This window comes from Trichomycterus rosablanca, chromosome 9, assembly GCF_030014385.1.
Source record: "Trichomycterus rosablanca isolate fTriRos1 chromosome 9, fTriRos1.hap1, whole genome shotgun sequence".
NCBI classification, from domain to species: Eukaryota; Metazoa; Chordata; class Actinopteri; order Siluriformes; family Trichomycteridae; genus Trichomycterus; species Trichomycterus rosablanca.
In genome coordinates this window covers 951,232-967,206 of record NC_085996.1, presented here as the reverse complement: position 1 = coordinate 967,206, position 15,975 = coordinate 951,232, and the positions used below count along the sequence as shown (strand labels likewise).

General features: G+C 42.3%; 1 protein-coding gene across 1 annotated transcript; it reads right to left on the bottom strand.

The window, feature by feature from the left end:
• Positions 1-6,496: 6,496 nt before the first annotated feature.
• LOC134320226 (G-protein coupled receptor family C group 6 member A-like) lies at positions 6,497-14,943 on the bottom strand. Its single transcript, XM_063001554.1, has 7 exons — positions 14,744-14,943; positions 14,352-14,643; positions 11,607-12,413; positions 10,275-10,481; positions 9,940-10,054; positions 7,127-7,558; positions 6,497-7,047 (listed from the first exon to the last, which is right to left on the bottom strand). Exons 1-7 carry the CDS (start codon positions 14,941-14,943, stop codon positions 6,497-6,499), a joined length of 2,604 nt encoding a protein of 867 aa, XP_062857624.1.
• Positions 14,944-15,975: the final 1,032 nt, after the last annotated feature.

The following is a 15,975-nucleotide window of genomic DNA, read 5'->3' as shown; positions in this document are numbered from 1 at the left end:
CACATTAAACCACACTTAGAGTGATTGGTATGGCTACACCGGGACTCAATAGTATATAGGGTGGTGGGAGTTCAGTAGTTTAGGTACTGGGTTAGTAATCAGGTTGCCAGTTCAAGCCCCACAACTGCCCCTGATCAAGGCCTGTAGTTGGATGGACCCTAAATATAATTGGGAAGGGGTGTCCACATACTTTTGTCCGTATAGTGTATTGCAGATGGGTTGACACACATTTTAACATAAAGATCCTTTATAGTGATTGCAGATCATCATGATGGCATGAAGATTCACCACAAAAACAGAACACACATTCCTCACCACGATGCTTATCTGACTGATTAGAACATTTTTCAATCCTGCAGCACGTCCTGTTACGTTAAAGGAAGTTATAGCACATCGTTTACATAGGGTGTGTTCGAAAACCTAGTGAGCTGCCTTGCTGTCTTACTGTCTACATAGGCAGCTGACTTAGTAGAGAGGATTCTAATAAGTTAGTGACTTAAAAGGCAGGTTATTCGAACGCGCTACTTAGATAGCGATAACATCGGGTTTAGCATTTCGCGTTTAGCATTTAGCATCTCGCCATTAAAACCAATAAACTGAGGTAGCACAGCACGCTAACGTCAATAACATTTCCCTTCATGTACCGATAACGGTTAAATTTCCTGACAAGCTCGAACTTGCAAATAAAAACACTCGGTACAAGTTTATACAAGTTAAAAATCAGTAATATTTTATTTACGTTTAAAAATAACTCCATTCGTTTCAACGACCCGTCAGCAATGTTTATTTTTCTGTGAGAGCCGACCCGCAATGAACGCTGTTGCCTTGATCACTAAGGCAGCGTCGGATGCTCACTCGTTCTTGAGCCAAAATAACATTAAAATATGAAGATGCCTCAGAAGTGAGGATTTTAAGTCATCTAGGATTTCGAACAGCCTCCTTCTCGGGAGCGCGCACAGGATGACGTAAAATGCTGCCTATGTAGACAGCACACTAGCTTTTCGAACACACCCATGGTGTTTTATGTGTTGGGACACGTTTACCTCTCATTGGCTGACGTATTCTCATCACTGCCTTCATTGTGTGGTTCTGAGACACTGGATAAAGACGGTCGCTGCTTGTTAGAAGCTGGTCTGTAGGCTGAAAAACAGCTTCCTGTAAAGGTCTGGCCAGAGCAGGAACTCTGCAGTCTCGCTCTGGATACCTCTCCCCACGGTCGTGGTAGTGTGGACCTACAGGAAGGTGTCAGAGCCTGGGAGGTCGACTGAGTCTTCAGCTGGGTCTGAGCGCTACCAAATGATGATGAAGTAGAGTTCAACAAAAACCCATTTTCATCCTCACTGCTTCTCCTGGTCCATCTTTGGACACAGGAAGATGGTGGAGCTGTGAAAGCTTCCCACTGAACAGGACAGGATGAAGATAAAGTGGGTAGACTTGGATCTTTGTGGCGTACAGAGTAACTTGAGGGTGGAATTCGGGCCCTGGAGGCCGGTGGAGTAGTGTAACTACTCTGATCTCCTGGGCTGAATTTATGGGAATGCTGGAGAAGTCTGTCAGCTTCCTGTTTATCTGAACCACCCAGGAACTGAAGGTCACTTTCCTGATGGTCTTTAACCACATCAGCAAATGTGGCAGTCAGAGATCCCTCTGAATTATTGTCCTGGCTGGGAAGCAAAGGTACCGTTTGTAGTGACGCTCGTAGTCCCTGAATTCTACCACGATCCTGTCTTGGATTGCAATCATCATTGCTGTTAAAGGAGCTGTCCATTAGTACCTCGGGTGGAGGAGGTGGAAGACTGTCAGTGTCCAGTTCCTCAGGCTTTACCGATAACTCCTTTTCAGGAGGATAACTGTTGTGGTCAGTGGTGGAAACACTTGCCCTGTAGTTAGTTAATGCAGGCAGGAAAGACCTTCTGCTTCTAAATCTTGCAGGCCTGTTGCTGGGCTTGTGGTTGGACGTGTCCTGTACCCCCTGGCTGAAGGTGCAGATAAGTCGTTTGACAGCATTTTTCCCAGGTGGTTCAGGTACAAATACAGGAGGCAAACGAGGAACTAGGTTAGGTTTAACTGTTACCCTGTTTCCATATTGTGGACTTTGTGCCGTCTTGTTTTTTTTGATGCTCTGACGTCTGTCCTGCCTTTGCACCATGTACTCTATTTTACTGTATAAACAATCAGCAGACTGTGACCGCCATGTGCCTCTCAAACCAGGATACCTAGGTTTACCTGGACAAGGTACGGGGGGGTTATTTGCAGTTTGGGGTCGTCTGATGTTTCTATCTTTTTGATAGAAAGTCCGATCAACAGTAATACTGTCTGGCCAGTTATTTTGTAGGCTGACCTGAAGCTGAGTTTTGAGCTCTTCCTGAGACTGAATCGACATCTTTTTGGCTTCCAAATGACTATTAATTTCCACTTCATCTTGTACTTCCTCTTTCACATCAGGCGTGTTGTCAGCACGATCATCATCAGCAAAATCTTCATCATTTTTATCCCCTTTAACTTCTCTAAGCTGATCAGGTGAATCTTCAGGATTCTTAGGACGCCCATTAGAAGAACCAGGTTTGGCTCCGAACCCAGAGCTTTTGCGATGGACACGAACTCGTGCTGAACCGATCTGGCAGTCGTTGTCTGCACCGATGCCGCTGTCCTCGCTGTGCAGAGAGGAGTCTTCTGGACTGGACTTCCTTAAGCTGGCAGCTTCCACACTAGCCAACACTTGATTTAAACGTTCCTCGGCTGTTCTCTTGGCCACCAGTTTTTCCCCCAGCAGTTGTGAGACTGAGCCAAAATATTCAGCTGCTTCCTCTATGGCGGCGTCACCAAGTCCTTTCAGTGAATCTCCAACTTGCCTCATTTTGTCAATAAAGTGTTGGAGCATCTGCGGAAGGTCTGGAGGGGCATCATCATCTTGGATGTCTGGGTCTATCTGTCGATCCTCTTGTGCCGTCGGACAGTCCTCCATGTGTTTGCGAAGGTCCAGCAGTTGTTCCCCCTGAGTCGTCATTTCCTCTAAGGTCTGGATGATCTCTTCATACTGTAATACAAGTAAATCCACCAAAGGTTGTATAGACAGCTGGGTTTGGGTTGCCTTGTCCAAGAGTCCTAGCAGGGACTCGTATTTTGGGGAATTGGGTTTCAGGTGCTTGTAAGCTGTTTGTTGATCAATTGCTGCTGTTTTAAGAAAACCGACACTTTTTCTCTGCCTCTTTTTCGTCCTGGTTGTTTTGCTGCCGTTTTCATCGCTCATGTCTGTAGTTTCCTCGGTCAGTAATTCCTCCTGTGAGTTTGTCTCTGGTACATCAACACTTTCATCAACAGTTGTAGTTGTTTCACGTAACACGTCACTGGGTGCAGATATTTTACCCTGGAGTGGTGCAGCACTGCTTTCTTCTTCTGAAACCGCTGGTCCAGTGAGAACTTCACCTGTCTCGGTCCGGCTCTGTACTTCTGTCCTGTTAGACAAGACGTCACTGTTGCTTTCAAGCTGCAGATCTTTCTGACTGTGGTTGTAAACTCCAGTACAGAGCTGACCTTTTGAAGGTGAGCATCCCATTTTTTATGAACCAAATGAAAAGGATTTTTTTTAGCTGTTTAAAATAGCTTGAGTTAAAGCAAATCTTACTTATCACAAATATTCCAGAGTAATCTTCTGAGATTCTCTAAGTTTCATCCTACGACTCCTGTCTTGGCTCCTTATTATTCTCTGCAAAGTCTTTCCTTCAAAAACAAATCAGTATAACCAGAAGATTCTCATCTGTGCCATGCCTTCTTCAACTAGTCAAGTGACTAAGAGGATAAAGCAGGATTGGTGATCCTCGCTTCTCGCAGATGGTCACTATACGGGAATAAGGTGCCCACGTAAGAGCTCTGTTTAATCTCTTCACAGAAGTCAGGTGCCTCTGCGATTATTCCTGATTAAATAAAAATCATCATGGTTATTTAGTACCTGATACAGAAGGCATACCTGGATTATTATCTATTATTAGTATCTATTAAGAATTTCCACTGTTATGCAGATGAAACACAGCTATACAAATCAGCCAAACCCAACAAACCGATCCACACGATTAGTAGGACTGAGGATTGTGAAGGTCCTCTGATCATCAGCGTCAATATAAAGGATCAGACTGAAGGAAATCTCATCTTTCATACACAAAAACTGGCTTTTTAGTTGAAATTCACGGATAATTAAAAAATTTTCTTTTTTATTTAATTGTTAAACTAAATTTCAATTCAGTAAAAAACCACTAATAAAAATAAAAGCATTTTCACTACTGGTCTTTTGGCTTCCACTATATAGCATATCATCACTGTCTGATGAAAAACAGGTTTTCAAGCAGTTTTCACTTTTTTACATGGGTATAAATCTCTGTCTGTCCTTAGCAGCGAATATCAAAATGACCAATAAAAAGATGAAAAATCATTCAATCTCTGTAATGAGTATTTCCATTGGCTGCTAGACATGTCCATCAAAACCGTGTATCTCCTCCCCCCCCGTACTGTTTTTATTTGTTTTCTTTTTTTTAATTTTTGCTTTATTTTGTGGTTATATTTTCTAAATATGTAACTAAGCTTTGGCGATACGAATGCTCATATTTTGTCATGCCAATAAAGCTCCGTTTGAGTTGAGTTGAAAGATTTGGAACTTGTTTGCTGCGGCCGAGTAGTTCAAGCCTTCAAGGTAAGAATGAAACTTCTGCTTCTTTTTAAAATGAGCACTTTGGTCTCTAAAATACGCTTTTATTTGTCACAATCGTGTGTGAGCTCGCATTCATATGAGTGATTCTTATTACATATTTACTTGAAGATTAGCTTGCATATTGACTAGCCAGCTAACTTACCAAAAACTAACTAGTTCACTTTCAGACTAAAAATCTCTCCTTAGATAAGTCATGCGCAGTGGTAAATTAACCATATTGTATTTAAATTGCGTATCTGTGGTTTGTTAGCACCGTTACTGTTAGAGGAAAAAGTTTTTTCCTTTTCCTGAAAAGTTGGGTTTTTGGAGATACGTGTTTTTCAACAGACAGCGACGATATGTACAATTAATTCAGAAAATAATGTTCGCAAACTTGCTGTTTGGTGTTTGGAGAATTAAAAAAAAGCTAACAAAATGAAAACCGAAGTCTCTTATTCACAAAAGTATTCAGACCCAATACTTTGTAGAAGCCCTTTGGTAGCAATTACAGCTGAAGGTGCACTTGGATATGTCTCAACAAGCTTTGCACACCCGAATTTGGGTGTAGTCTTTGGGAGAGATTACAGGGTTTTTTATTTTAAATTACATCTTGGAAAACTCAAAACATTTTCACTTAAAACAGTAAAAAATGATAAATTATATTCTTGCGAAATCAAATTCACATCACAGAGCCTGCAAACATCAAGGGGTCTGAATACTTTCTGAATTTACTGTATTTGTTTGAACGAGTCTGAAGATGAAACACAGACTGAAATGTTGTTCTTGTAAGAGTCGTTATGTGAGCGTCGGGTTTATTTATATTCTGTTTACCTGCAGAGCAGCTTGAGCTCGGCGCTCTTAATGCGATTGAGCTGGAAGGTTTAAAGTTGTTTCGCTCTTTTTTGAGCCCCTGAGATACGTTTATACAATCTGTGTACAACCTGTAAAGATAATTTGTTTGAGATTATAGATGTTACACGTCATAACATTTTGGCCAGTGATCTGATTTTAAGGTCTTAATGTTTGTGACCCCAACATGAACCACCTCAGTGCTTCATCAGCCTTTTATCCCAGTGTGCCAGTAAAAATGGCTCATTAACAAATTTATATAAACACTTGAATATTGAATATTGTTAAACATTTACAGCTTTTCTCCAGTTCTCAAAGCATACAGAAGAAACATACAGTGTAAAATGTAGTAAAATGTTTTAATAAAACAGTAAAAAATACAAATACACTCATACCATTCTCACCATTCAGCATTTCATGTAAAATATACTTCATCAGTCCAAAAACATGCAGTCAGGTTCATTGTAGACACTGAATTGCCCTGTAGGTGAATGTGTGTGTGCCCTGTGATGGACTGAGTCCCATCCAGGGTGTTACTGTGTGCCTTGTGCCCATTGAAGAGCTGGGATAGGCTCCAGCACTCCCTGCGACCCTGATTGGATAAGCGGTTAGGAAAATGAATAAATTTTGTTATAACCATCTTAGTAAAAACTACAAACATTCTGGCTTTTATTTTTCTTTAATGAAAAAATCCTAAAATCTTTTCCTAACCTTAACACTGAAACAGGGATTAGCTTTCTACACTTCTGTCATTTAGTTTTTTCATTAAATGTTGGCGCTTTATCTTTTCTGCAGGATTTGGCACTGTTTTAGGCCGTTTTTGAAACAGCCTGAATAAAATTCCTCCAGATGACATTCTGTGTAGTGAATGAACTTGTAGAGCAAGTACCGCCAGTTTGATTACCAAAACTGATCAGAAGTAATTAAAAGTCATTTTGTGAGCTGATTCCTGCTTCTTGCAGCCTTTTACCCCATTCGGTCATTGAAGTCTTCAGACCAAAGTTGGGTTTGTGATGATGCGCTGGGTGAAGGTAACTCTTCTTCAGGACTAAGCCCTGAGTCCTCAGATGTTTCGCTCATGTCATGTTCGGGTTTTGGCTTCGCGTCATCGATCTTTTTCGAGATTATTTTATGCCACTTCGGGAGGACGTGGCAGACGATGACTCCATAGTTGGAGACCATCATGGCAGAGACCTGGATGAGGGTGCGCTGATCCGTTTGGGTGATGAAGAGTGGAATTGAACAAAGCCAGACGAACAAATGAAAGAGCATGCTGAAGACTATCGGCTCAGTATCGTCCACTCTTCCTTTGAAGGCTAAGAAGAAGCACGACACGGCTAGAACCGCAATGTAGACATGCATCGCTCCGAAGCCGACCAGAGAGCCCTGAGTGCACTGACGGTATTTGATCACTGACTCAGATAACTCCTTCTCTTCAACCTTCGGAGAACCGAATATGAACCAGAAGAGACAAACAAGAACTTGAGCACCAGTCAGTAGAGCGACGATGATATACGACGAGCGACGACGTGTCGTTCTTAGCCATCATGTCCATCAGCCCTGAGAGGCAGCGCTTCTTCAGTAAGTTTAACAAGCGTTTGTTAAACTTACTGAAGAAGCGCTGCCTCTCAGGGCTGATGGACATGATGGCTAAGAACGACACGAAAGCTTTCGTGAGAATGCACGACACACAGAGGGTGAAGCCCAGACCATACATGACCTGCTGGGCCCTGCAGTGGTGGTCGCTGGGCCAGCCTAAAAAGAGAATCAGACCTCCGAAACTCACCATCAGGCCAAACATCATAATACAAGACAAGATGATGTTGTCCTCGATTATGGAATTGTTCTTGTGTAGAACGAAATAGATCAGCGATGATACCAGCAGCAGGATTCCTATCACTGTTCCAATCAACACCACAATGGAGTACGCTGAGGACCACTCCAAAAACTGAATCTCCCATTTTGTACATGCTACAGAACCTGATAGAGAATAAGATCCCTCTGGACACTTTTGACACTTTGCTTGATCTGTGAGGAGAAAAAAGGTGGAAAAGCTGCATTAGGAGAACGTCAGTGAAGGTACAGACCAGACGAGTGTTCTTAATTAAATGACCAAAGACAAACAATTGATGTAAAAGTGCAAAATGACAGGAATGTACATGTCAAGGACCGAATGACTGATAAAAAACAGGTTCTGTACAGAGCAGAGGACGTATTTTGACATTTCCAACAGGGATACTTATAAAGGAACAAAGACTCTGGTTTTAATTTATTACAAATTCAAATCCAGTAAAGTTGAGAAAGTGAAAAATGTTGATTGATGATTTGTTAACCTCCTTTTCATTTTTTTTCTTTCAGCTGATCGCTTATATAGGGCTCTCTACAGCAAATCTGGATGCCCTCCTGACGCAACCCTCCTATTTGTATTTGAGCTTGTGAGAGTGCACAGACAGGTACTGGTTTTTCAACATGGTTTTTTAATCTTACCTTTTATCCACAGAGATCGTTCATGGTTTTCTGAATGACTGAACAAATGTGACAGACTGTAGATACTAAAGTACAGTGGAAACGCTGTCTGCGTCGAGCTCGCAGCATTCTTAAGGACTCCTCCCATCCTGCACACAGACTGGCAGATGCTTTAGAAGCCTCCAGACCAAGACCAGCAGATTGAGGAACAGCTTTCCCCCCCACAGCTGTCTCCTTATGGCAAGTTCACACTACACGACTTTCCAAGTCGTCAGGTCGCTGTACAGTTCACACTACACGACTGAATCTCTTGCACTCGGGAGTCTTTTAGTCGGTGTATATTTCACACTACACGATCCATCACCAACTGGAATCGCAGGCGAGATTCTCTGGTCTCCCTTTTTTTTTTTTTTTTTTTTTTTTTTTTTAACAAAAACACACGTGAGAAGTGACGAGGGGTTTAATGATACCACGTCCAAAAATGCACGTCAACAAGTAGCGAGCGATCAAAGGGTTTGTGTGCTGGTGTGAGCGTAAAGTCAAAGAGAAAAAATGAATGAATCTGAGTGGATTTGGCCACACGAACAGTATATGGCTTGTAAGTTGGAGATTAATTAATAATTTTGCAATGCAGCGTGGGTATTATGTTTTGTAGAGGACGATCAAATCAGAAATACTGTAAAACGTGTGTGTGTCGGTGTATTCTGATATAAACTATATTAATTAAGCCCCTGTCCCAGTGTTTACACTCCTCTCCTGCGTTTCCCTTCACGCTGTATCTTGCGTTCTTATTGGCTGTTCGACATGTCACTCATTCCCAGTTGCCCATCTGAGATCAGATATCTGACGTGCTAGAAAACTCAATCCAGTCGGCGAGCCGGTCGGGTCGAGTTGTTGGATAGTTCACACTTAGCGACTGAGAGCCGAGTTTTGATCGCCGAGTGAACGCTGAGTTGCTCCCGACCCGGAAAATCAAGCGCTGACCAGCCGCCGAGCGAAAATCAGGGCAACAATCGTGTAGTGTGAACTAGGCATAACTGAACTCTGCCCCTCGTTAACCCCCCACATCTCTCCTCCTGGTAAAGGTTGTGCTACAGACCTTTTCTCATTTGTTCATAATTTCCACCTATATTGTATACATCTGTCTATTATGTTCATTGCACCTTAATCTGTATCACCTTAATTTCAATCTGTATATTATGTCTATAGCACTCCCATCTATATATCATGTTTACAGTACATTCAATAATATATTCACCTGTATATATTGTTCATACCACTGCCCGTATTATGTAAATAATGTATATCGTAGATACTGTACATCCTGCACTTGCTGCTTATTGCACTTCTGGTTAGATGCTAAACTGCATTTCGTTGCCTTGTACTTGTACATGTGTAATGATAATAAAGTTGAATCTAATCTAATCTAATCTAATCAAATCTAAAATCCTTGCCTGATGGAGCTTCCCAAAAAATGACAACCCTCGACCCATCCTTACTTATGACTGAGGCTTTTGTTAATGCTCCATCACCTGTTTTTCACTGGGATCATTTGTCCACATTATTGATACCCTTTTCCGGGCTTGGGATCAGCACTGAAGGTGCACTGAAGGTGCACCTCACGACGTCCAGGTTCATGAGCCACCATGCACCCTCTGTATTTGTAAACCCTGCCCGGGATTTAAACCCCCTGAGCTGAGGCAGTACTGCTACCAGCAGCGTGGTTACCATCACACCACACCAGCTCACAGGATAAAGCAGTGCATGGTGAAAAATATATAAAAATTAATAAATCACTGCTTTCTCTTTTGTTTGTTTTTGGTTTATTTATATTTTTCACGTCGTGGAGCGCATAACTGCACTAATACTCTAGCTGGCTGATCTGCATAAGAACCGGATCCTTCTGTTTTAGAGGAAATGATTCTACATCCATCCATACTCACCTAACTCGTAGTTAAATCCAGCATCACACTTTTTACATTCATAGCAGCAGGTCGAAAGTTCTAATATCTTAAATTCTCCAGGCTCACAGGTCTTTAAACACTTTGAGATGGGCACCTAAGATTAAAAAAAAGGGTTTAGTTAAAATACTCAAAGAGGTCTGAACCTACAATTAAAGTCAAAAGTACATACTCAGGAGTGACTTGTATATCATGTTACATTCTGACTTTCATCATTTTTGCTTTTTAATTGTCCTTTTCTTTCTATGATCTGTATCCTGGCATATTTAACACACAGTTCATGTCGTACAGGTCTGAAGCACTGAACTCAGTCTCACCGTGTTGTTGGACCACTGGATTTTGCTCTCATTGACCTCCACTTTCCCATTTCTGATGAGGAATCTTCCCACCACGTCGAGCACCCTGTCGTCACCACTCTTCTTCCACATGACGAGGTCGTATCCGCTTTCGAATTCCCCCTTGTCGTTAAAGGAAAGTGTCTGGTTGTCCACGCTGAATTTCATCTGGCGTAGAATGCTTAACAGCTAAACATAATAAAGAGTCATTTGTTACTTGAGTACTTGAGTTTTATTTTAATAATGAGTTTGTTAAACAGCTTCGATGTTGTTAACTGTTTCCCTTTTTGCATCTCGATTTAGAAACGATTCAACGACTACATTTCTCTCATCATAATCTTCCGACACATGTGCTGGGGCCTTAACACGACGGTGGGGGTTGCGGTTATAACCCATACGGCCTTTCCTCTCTCAGACCTAGTAAAATGAGTCTGTCGAGTGCCCAGACAGCCAGTGAGACCACCTCAGTGACCACTTTCAGTTACTCGACCGAACAAATGTGCAAGTAAACAGTAGGTTCCTCAAGTTCATTTTTAATCATAATCTTCAAACCTGACCTGATTCACCTTTAGCTACAAGATTATTACATATGCTATCCTTCTTTAAAGAATTCGTAAATCTTTTAATTTTTTATACAAATTAATAAATGCTAATTATTATTAAGCTCTGCTTAAGCACTAATAACCCCCCACCAAAGTCAAACCATTTAAGACTTACATTTACGGCATTTGGCGGACGCTTTTATCCAAAGCAACTTACAATGATCACTGAATGCAATTTGAGCAGCAAGGGTAAAGAGCCTCGCTCAGGGGCCCAACAGTGGCAGCTTGGCGGTGATGGCGCTTGAACCTGCAACCTTCGGATTACATTTTCGGCATCTACAAGTCAAGTACCCTAACCTCTAAGACTACCCATCGCTTTGCTCTGTTTTTTTGGCTGCTCCTGTATTTAGGCATCACCACATCAGAGTTTTTACACCAGACGCCCTTACTGATGCAGCCTGTTCCAGCCATCTGCCCCCTTTAGACATTAACCAATCATGTCCGTGCAGACGTCCGACCGGCGGGCCGATAGCACTGCTGCACTTTACTGCTGAACCACCTCAGCACCTAATAAGAAAATGTTAAGCGTAAACCACACTTTTCAGTGGACTTGGTTTTGGTAGTGGAGGTTTTACCCTGGAAGTGTTATAAGAACTAGAGAGAGTGAACAGCATTAGGCTCTGTTTTAATACAGTTTGCTTGGTGGTGCAGTTAACTGCCCCAGAAAGGGGCTGAATTTAAGTTTTTACCAACATAAATAAACAACATTTACCTTCCAAGGAAGGAAGTCTGCGTCTCCAGAGCAGGAAGTGTCGCTGCAGTTAAGAAGTTCCCTGATGGCTTGAATGATGGCGTACACCGCAACTCTCTGACTGTAAGCTTCTGTCATATCCACGGTATCAACCAGATAATCATCATTGGCCTCCTGGGGGTCCGTGACATTGCAGGCTGAGGGTGATGTGTGCTCAGATTTCTGACCCTGGGTGCAGTTGAACCTCATGTGCTTGTACTCCCTGATAAAATCATTCCTCGCCCCTGGGCTCGGTCTTAAGTTTCTCAGGTAGTCCTCAAACCCCGGGATGTTCCCAGTGACGAAAGTAAACCCAAATATGTCCCCCACTTTGTTTATATCCTTCATCTTCATTAGGAAACGTGTGGTAGACCAGGCGTCGCTGGCGATCCAGGTCCGAGTAATTTTCCTTCTGATCATCTCTTTGAAGAGCATCTCCACCAGTTCTGGTCTCAGAATGAGCAGCACGACGTTGACATCTGACCTGTTCTGAATTGTATCAGCCGCTTGCTTGATGCTCTGCGTGATGTTTATGAAACCGAGGTAGTTCGGTAGCACCTCTTGGAAACGTGCACACACTGTTTTTTCTTTTGCATCCTGCAGAAACATCTCGAGGACGGCTCGGCCGTAGTCATCGTCTAGAGTCACCACCCCGACCCAGTCCCACTCGAAGCGCTTAATTAACTCCACCAGTGCCTTGGTTTGGTAAATATCACTCGGAACAACGCGAAGGAAGGACGGATAACGTAACTTGTCGCTCAGCGCTGGTGCAGTGGACGTACAGCTTATCTGTGAATTGTGGAAAAACAAATACGTCAAGAAAACTGAAATAATTGAATCTAATTCTGCACACGGGGTGGAGCTGTCTGCAATATATGCATTACACATGTAAAGTTAGATTTTAGTTCATAACTTTCTGTTTGACAAACTTGTTAGACATCCCATTCCAAAACTATGGACTTTAATATGGTGTTTGTCCCTGGGTTTGCCTTATCACACCTTGTGTTAGAGTGGGACCTCACACCTCTACATCCATCAGCCTCAGCACAGGCTCTCCTCAGGGCTGTGTGCCGAGTCCCCTGCTCTACACCCTGTATACATACGACTGCACCACTGTGCACACCAGCAATACCATCATCAAATTTGCAGACGACACCACCATTGTAGGGCTTATCTCAGGAGACGATGAGACTGCCTACCGGGACGAAGTGGAGCAGTTGTCGTTGTGGTGTAAGGACTATAATTTGCATCTGAATACGGCAAAGACAAAAGAGCTGGTTATTGATTTTAGGAAGGTGAGGAATGTCATTCAACCCATAACCATCAATGGGGTCTGTGTGGAAAGGGTCACATACTTTCGCTTCTTGGGCATTAATATCGAGAAGGACCTAACCTGGGGCATGAACATCACAGAACTGATGAAGAAGGCACAGCAGAGACTCTACTTTCTGAGGACACTCAGAAGAAATAACATTGATCAGAGACGGCTGGTGTCCTTCTACCGTTCTACCATAGAAAGCGTCCTCACTCACGGCCTCTGTGTGCGGTTCTCCAGCTGCACTGCAGCACACAAAAAAGAACTACAGAGGATCGTGAGGTCTGCAGAGAAAATCATCGGGTGCTCTCTACCCACCCTGGAGGACCTACACAGGTCTCGTTGCCTTCAGAGAGCTCACAAAATTATTATGGACAAGTCTCACCCCGGCCACCATCTGTTTGACTTGTTACCGTCAGGCAGACGGTATGGGACTATTAAGACAAGGACAAACCGGCTCAGAAATAGCTTCTACCCCACCGCGGTACGAACCTTAAATATTTCTTTATAAGGTTATTTAAAATACATGGGACTGTGCAATTTTCAGACAATGTTTACAAGGGTAATGTGAAATTTTCAGGCAATTTTACAATGTTTACAAAAGGTTATGTGCAAATTTCCGCCAGCTTGCTGCTGAACAGAAAATCTATTTTTTGTGTGTTATTGTTATTGTCATTGTAAATTCTAGTTTTCTTTCTTTAAATATTGTTTATAACACTTGAGAGAGTATGGCAGCGTTTTGGAGATTTTGCAGCGTTTCTGTGAAACTTTGTGCCCATTGAGTCAAAATAAATTGAATGTTTTTGTTGGAACGATTTTAAACAGCTACATCATGAGGTGAACACAACAGAGCTCGACTCAAGTTAGATTAATCAGATTAAGCAGGCTGGGGCCCACAGAGATGCAAAGCTTACTTGACTGTGAACAGTAACATTTCCATTCCTGCAGTTTTGAATTCATGGCAAAGCTGTTTCCAAGGGTTCTCATTTATTACCGGGCCACTACAGAGATTGCTACAATAGCAATGAAAACACTGCTTCCATTTCCAACACATTTCAGGTGTTATTGCCTCCTATCACCCCTAGGTGGGAGCGTTTCATTGCAGCAGAAAAGCTCAGGGTTCCCACTGATTTTTCATCAGTCGTGAGTACTTCTGTTATTCTGGTCCATGTAATTATGTCTTATATGAAACTGGTCCATGGGGCAAAAAAGGTTGGGGACCGCTGATCTACACCACCATATTAAACTATGCTGCATTATATTTATATATATATATATATATATATATTTATTTTCTTGTTTTTTGTCACAAAAATATTTGACATCCCAAAACTCCCACAGTGATGTAACAGAAATTTTTTGGTTTGGTCTAAGATTTACACCTTGTTCTGACAGGTCAGTACGTGTATTACCTGTGGAATCATGTACAGGCTGAGCAGTCTGGCGACAGGAATGGACAATTCCGAGTATCTTTCTCCCAAAACCACTTTGACTGGTGGCTTGAACTGGGAATAGTCAGACAGGACTGCGGACGACCCGTTAACAGCAAGCATGTGTTCCACACAGTCTAGAGCTTTGGTCCCGTACGCACATGGGTCACACATCAGGTATCCGAGTTTTATTCCGGGAAGAAAGCTGGAGTTATTGATCGTTTCGATGGTGTGAATCGCAGCTAGAGAGTGCACGAAGGGTATTAGGTCGAAGCTGGAAGAGACACAGGCCTGGATTAGAACAAGTCTTATTATATTTATATTACATTTTTATATTTGAATAAGCAGGACATTAAATCTCTCCGTGTACTCACTCTGTGCAGGTGTATTCCTCTGGCCGAGTCCGATTCTGCAGATCTTTCACCTTTGAATTGATTGACCCGACAATCCCGATGACGACGTCCCCGGGTGAATAAGCTCCACAATGTGACTGTGTAAAATCACAGCGCCCCTCCGACCCCAACGTTACCAACACCCCCAGCACAAAAACACACCGAGTCGACAGGCCGGACATCTTTTCAAGCGAACGACTGAACAGCGTATTAAACTCTGAGATGGAGAGACAGTGAAGCATTTACTGTAGTGAAGCCAGACACAAAACAAGAAGTAAAGAATGTAGAAAAACAGGACAGACAACCACCATCAGCAACTCCTGCCAAATACCCGATAATCTTAAACATGGCATGAGATAACCTGTGTGTACAAGTTCATCTTATACAGGGACAAAAGTACCAAATGCACTTAAATACACACCGATCAGCCATGACATTAAAACCACCTCCTTGTTTCTACACTCACTGTCCATTTTATCAGCTCCACTTACCATATAGAAGCACTTTGTAGTTCTACAATTACTGACTGTAGTCCATCTGTTTCTCTGCATGCTTTGTTAGCCCCCTTTCATGCTGTTCTTCAATGGTCAGGACCACCACAGGACCACCACAGGTATTATTTAGGTGGTGGATGATTCTCAGCACTGCAGTGACACTGACATGGTGGTGGTGTGTTAGTGTGTGTTGTGCTGGTATAAGTGGATCAGAATAGTCTACCAACCAAAACATCCAGCCACAAGCTGATGTCACATTTATAGAAATGCCAGAATAAACGTATAACTATGCTTTTTTTCTTGACATAAAAACGTTCATGCAGTCACAGGAATTTAACGGTACATTGCTAAGTAGGAATGTTGGATCAGATATGAAAATATCTGTGAGATCAGATATGAATCTTGTCTCCATGCCAAACTTTATCACACTCAAACTGCAGCCTAGACACTGTACAAAAGTATAAATATAATATAAAATATAAATAAATATTGGACTAATTCATTATCACTGATGAATTTGTTTATGCAGATAATAATATAGTTTCTATCCGAATACATCACACACTCAAGCTTTACAGTATTTGTGACTTATCGTCCACGCCAAACCATAATACCCACACTGCACTGCAAACAATATTTATTAACCTCCAACCTCCACTATAGAACAGAACAGACGCCCCTGCTGGTCACGTAACCATTTATTTTTCCTCTTTGATTTTA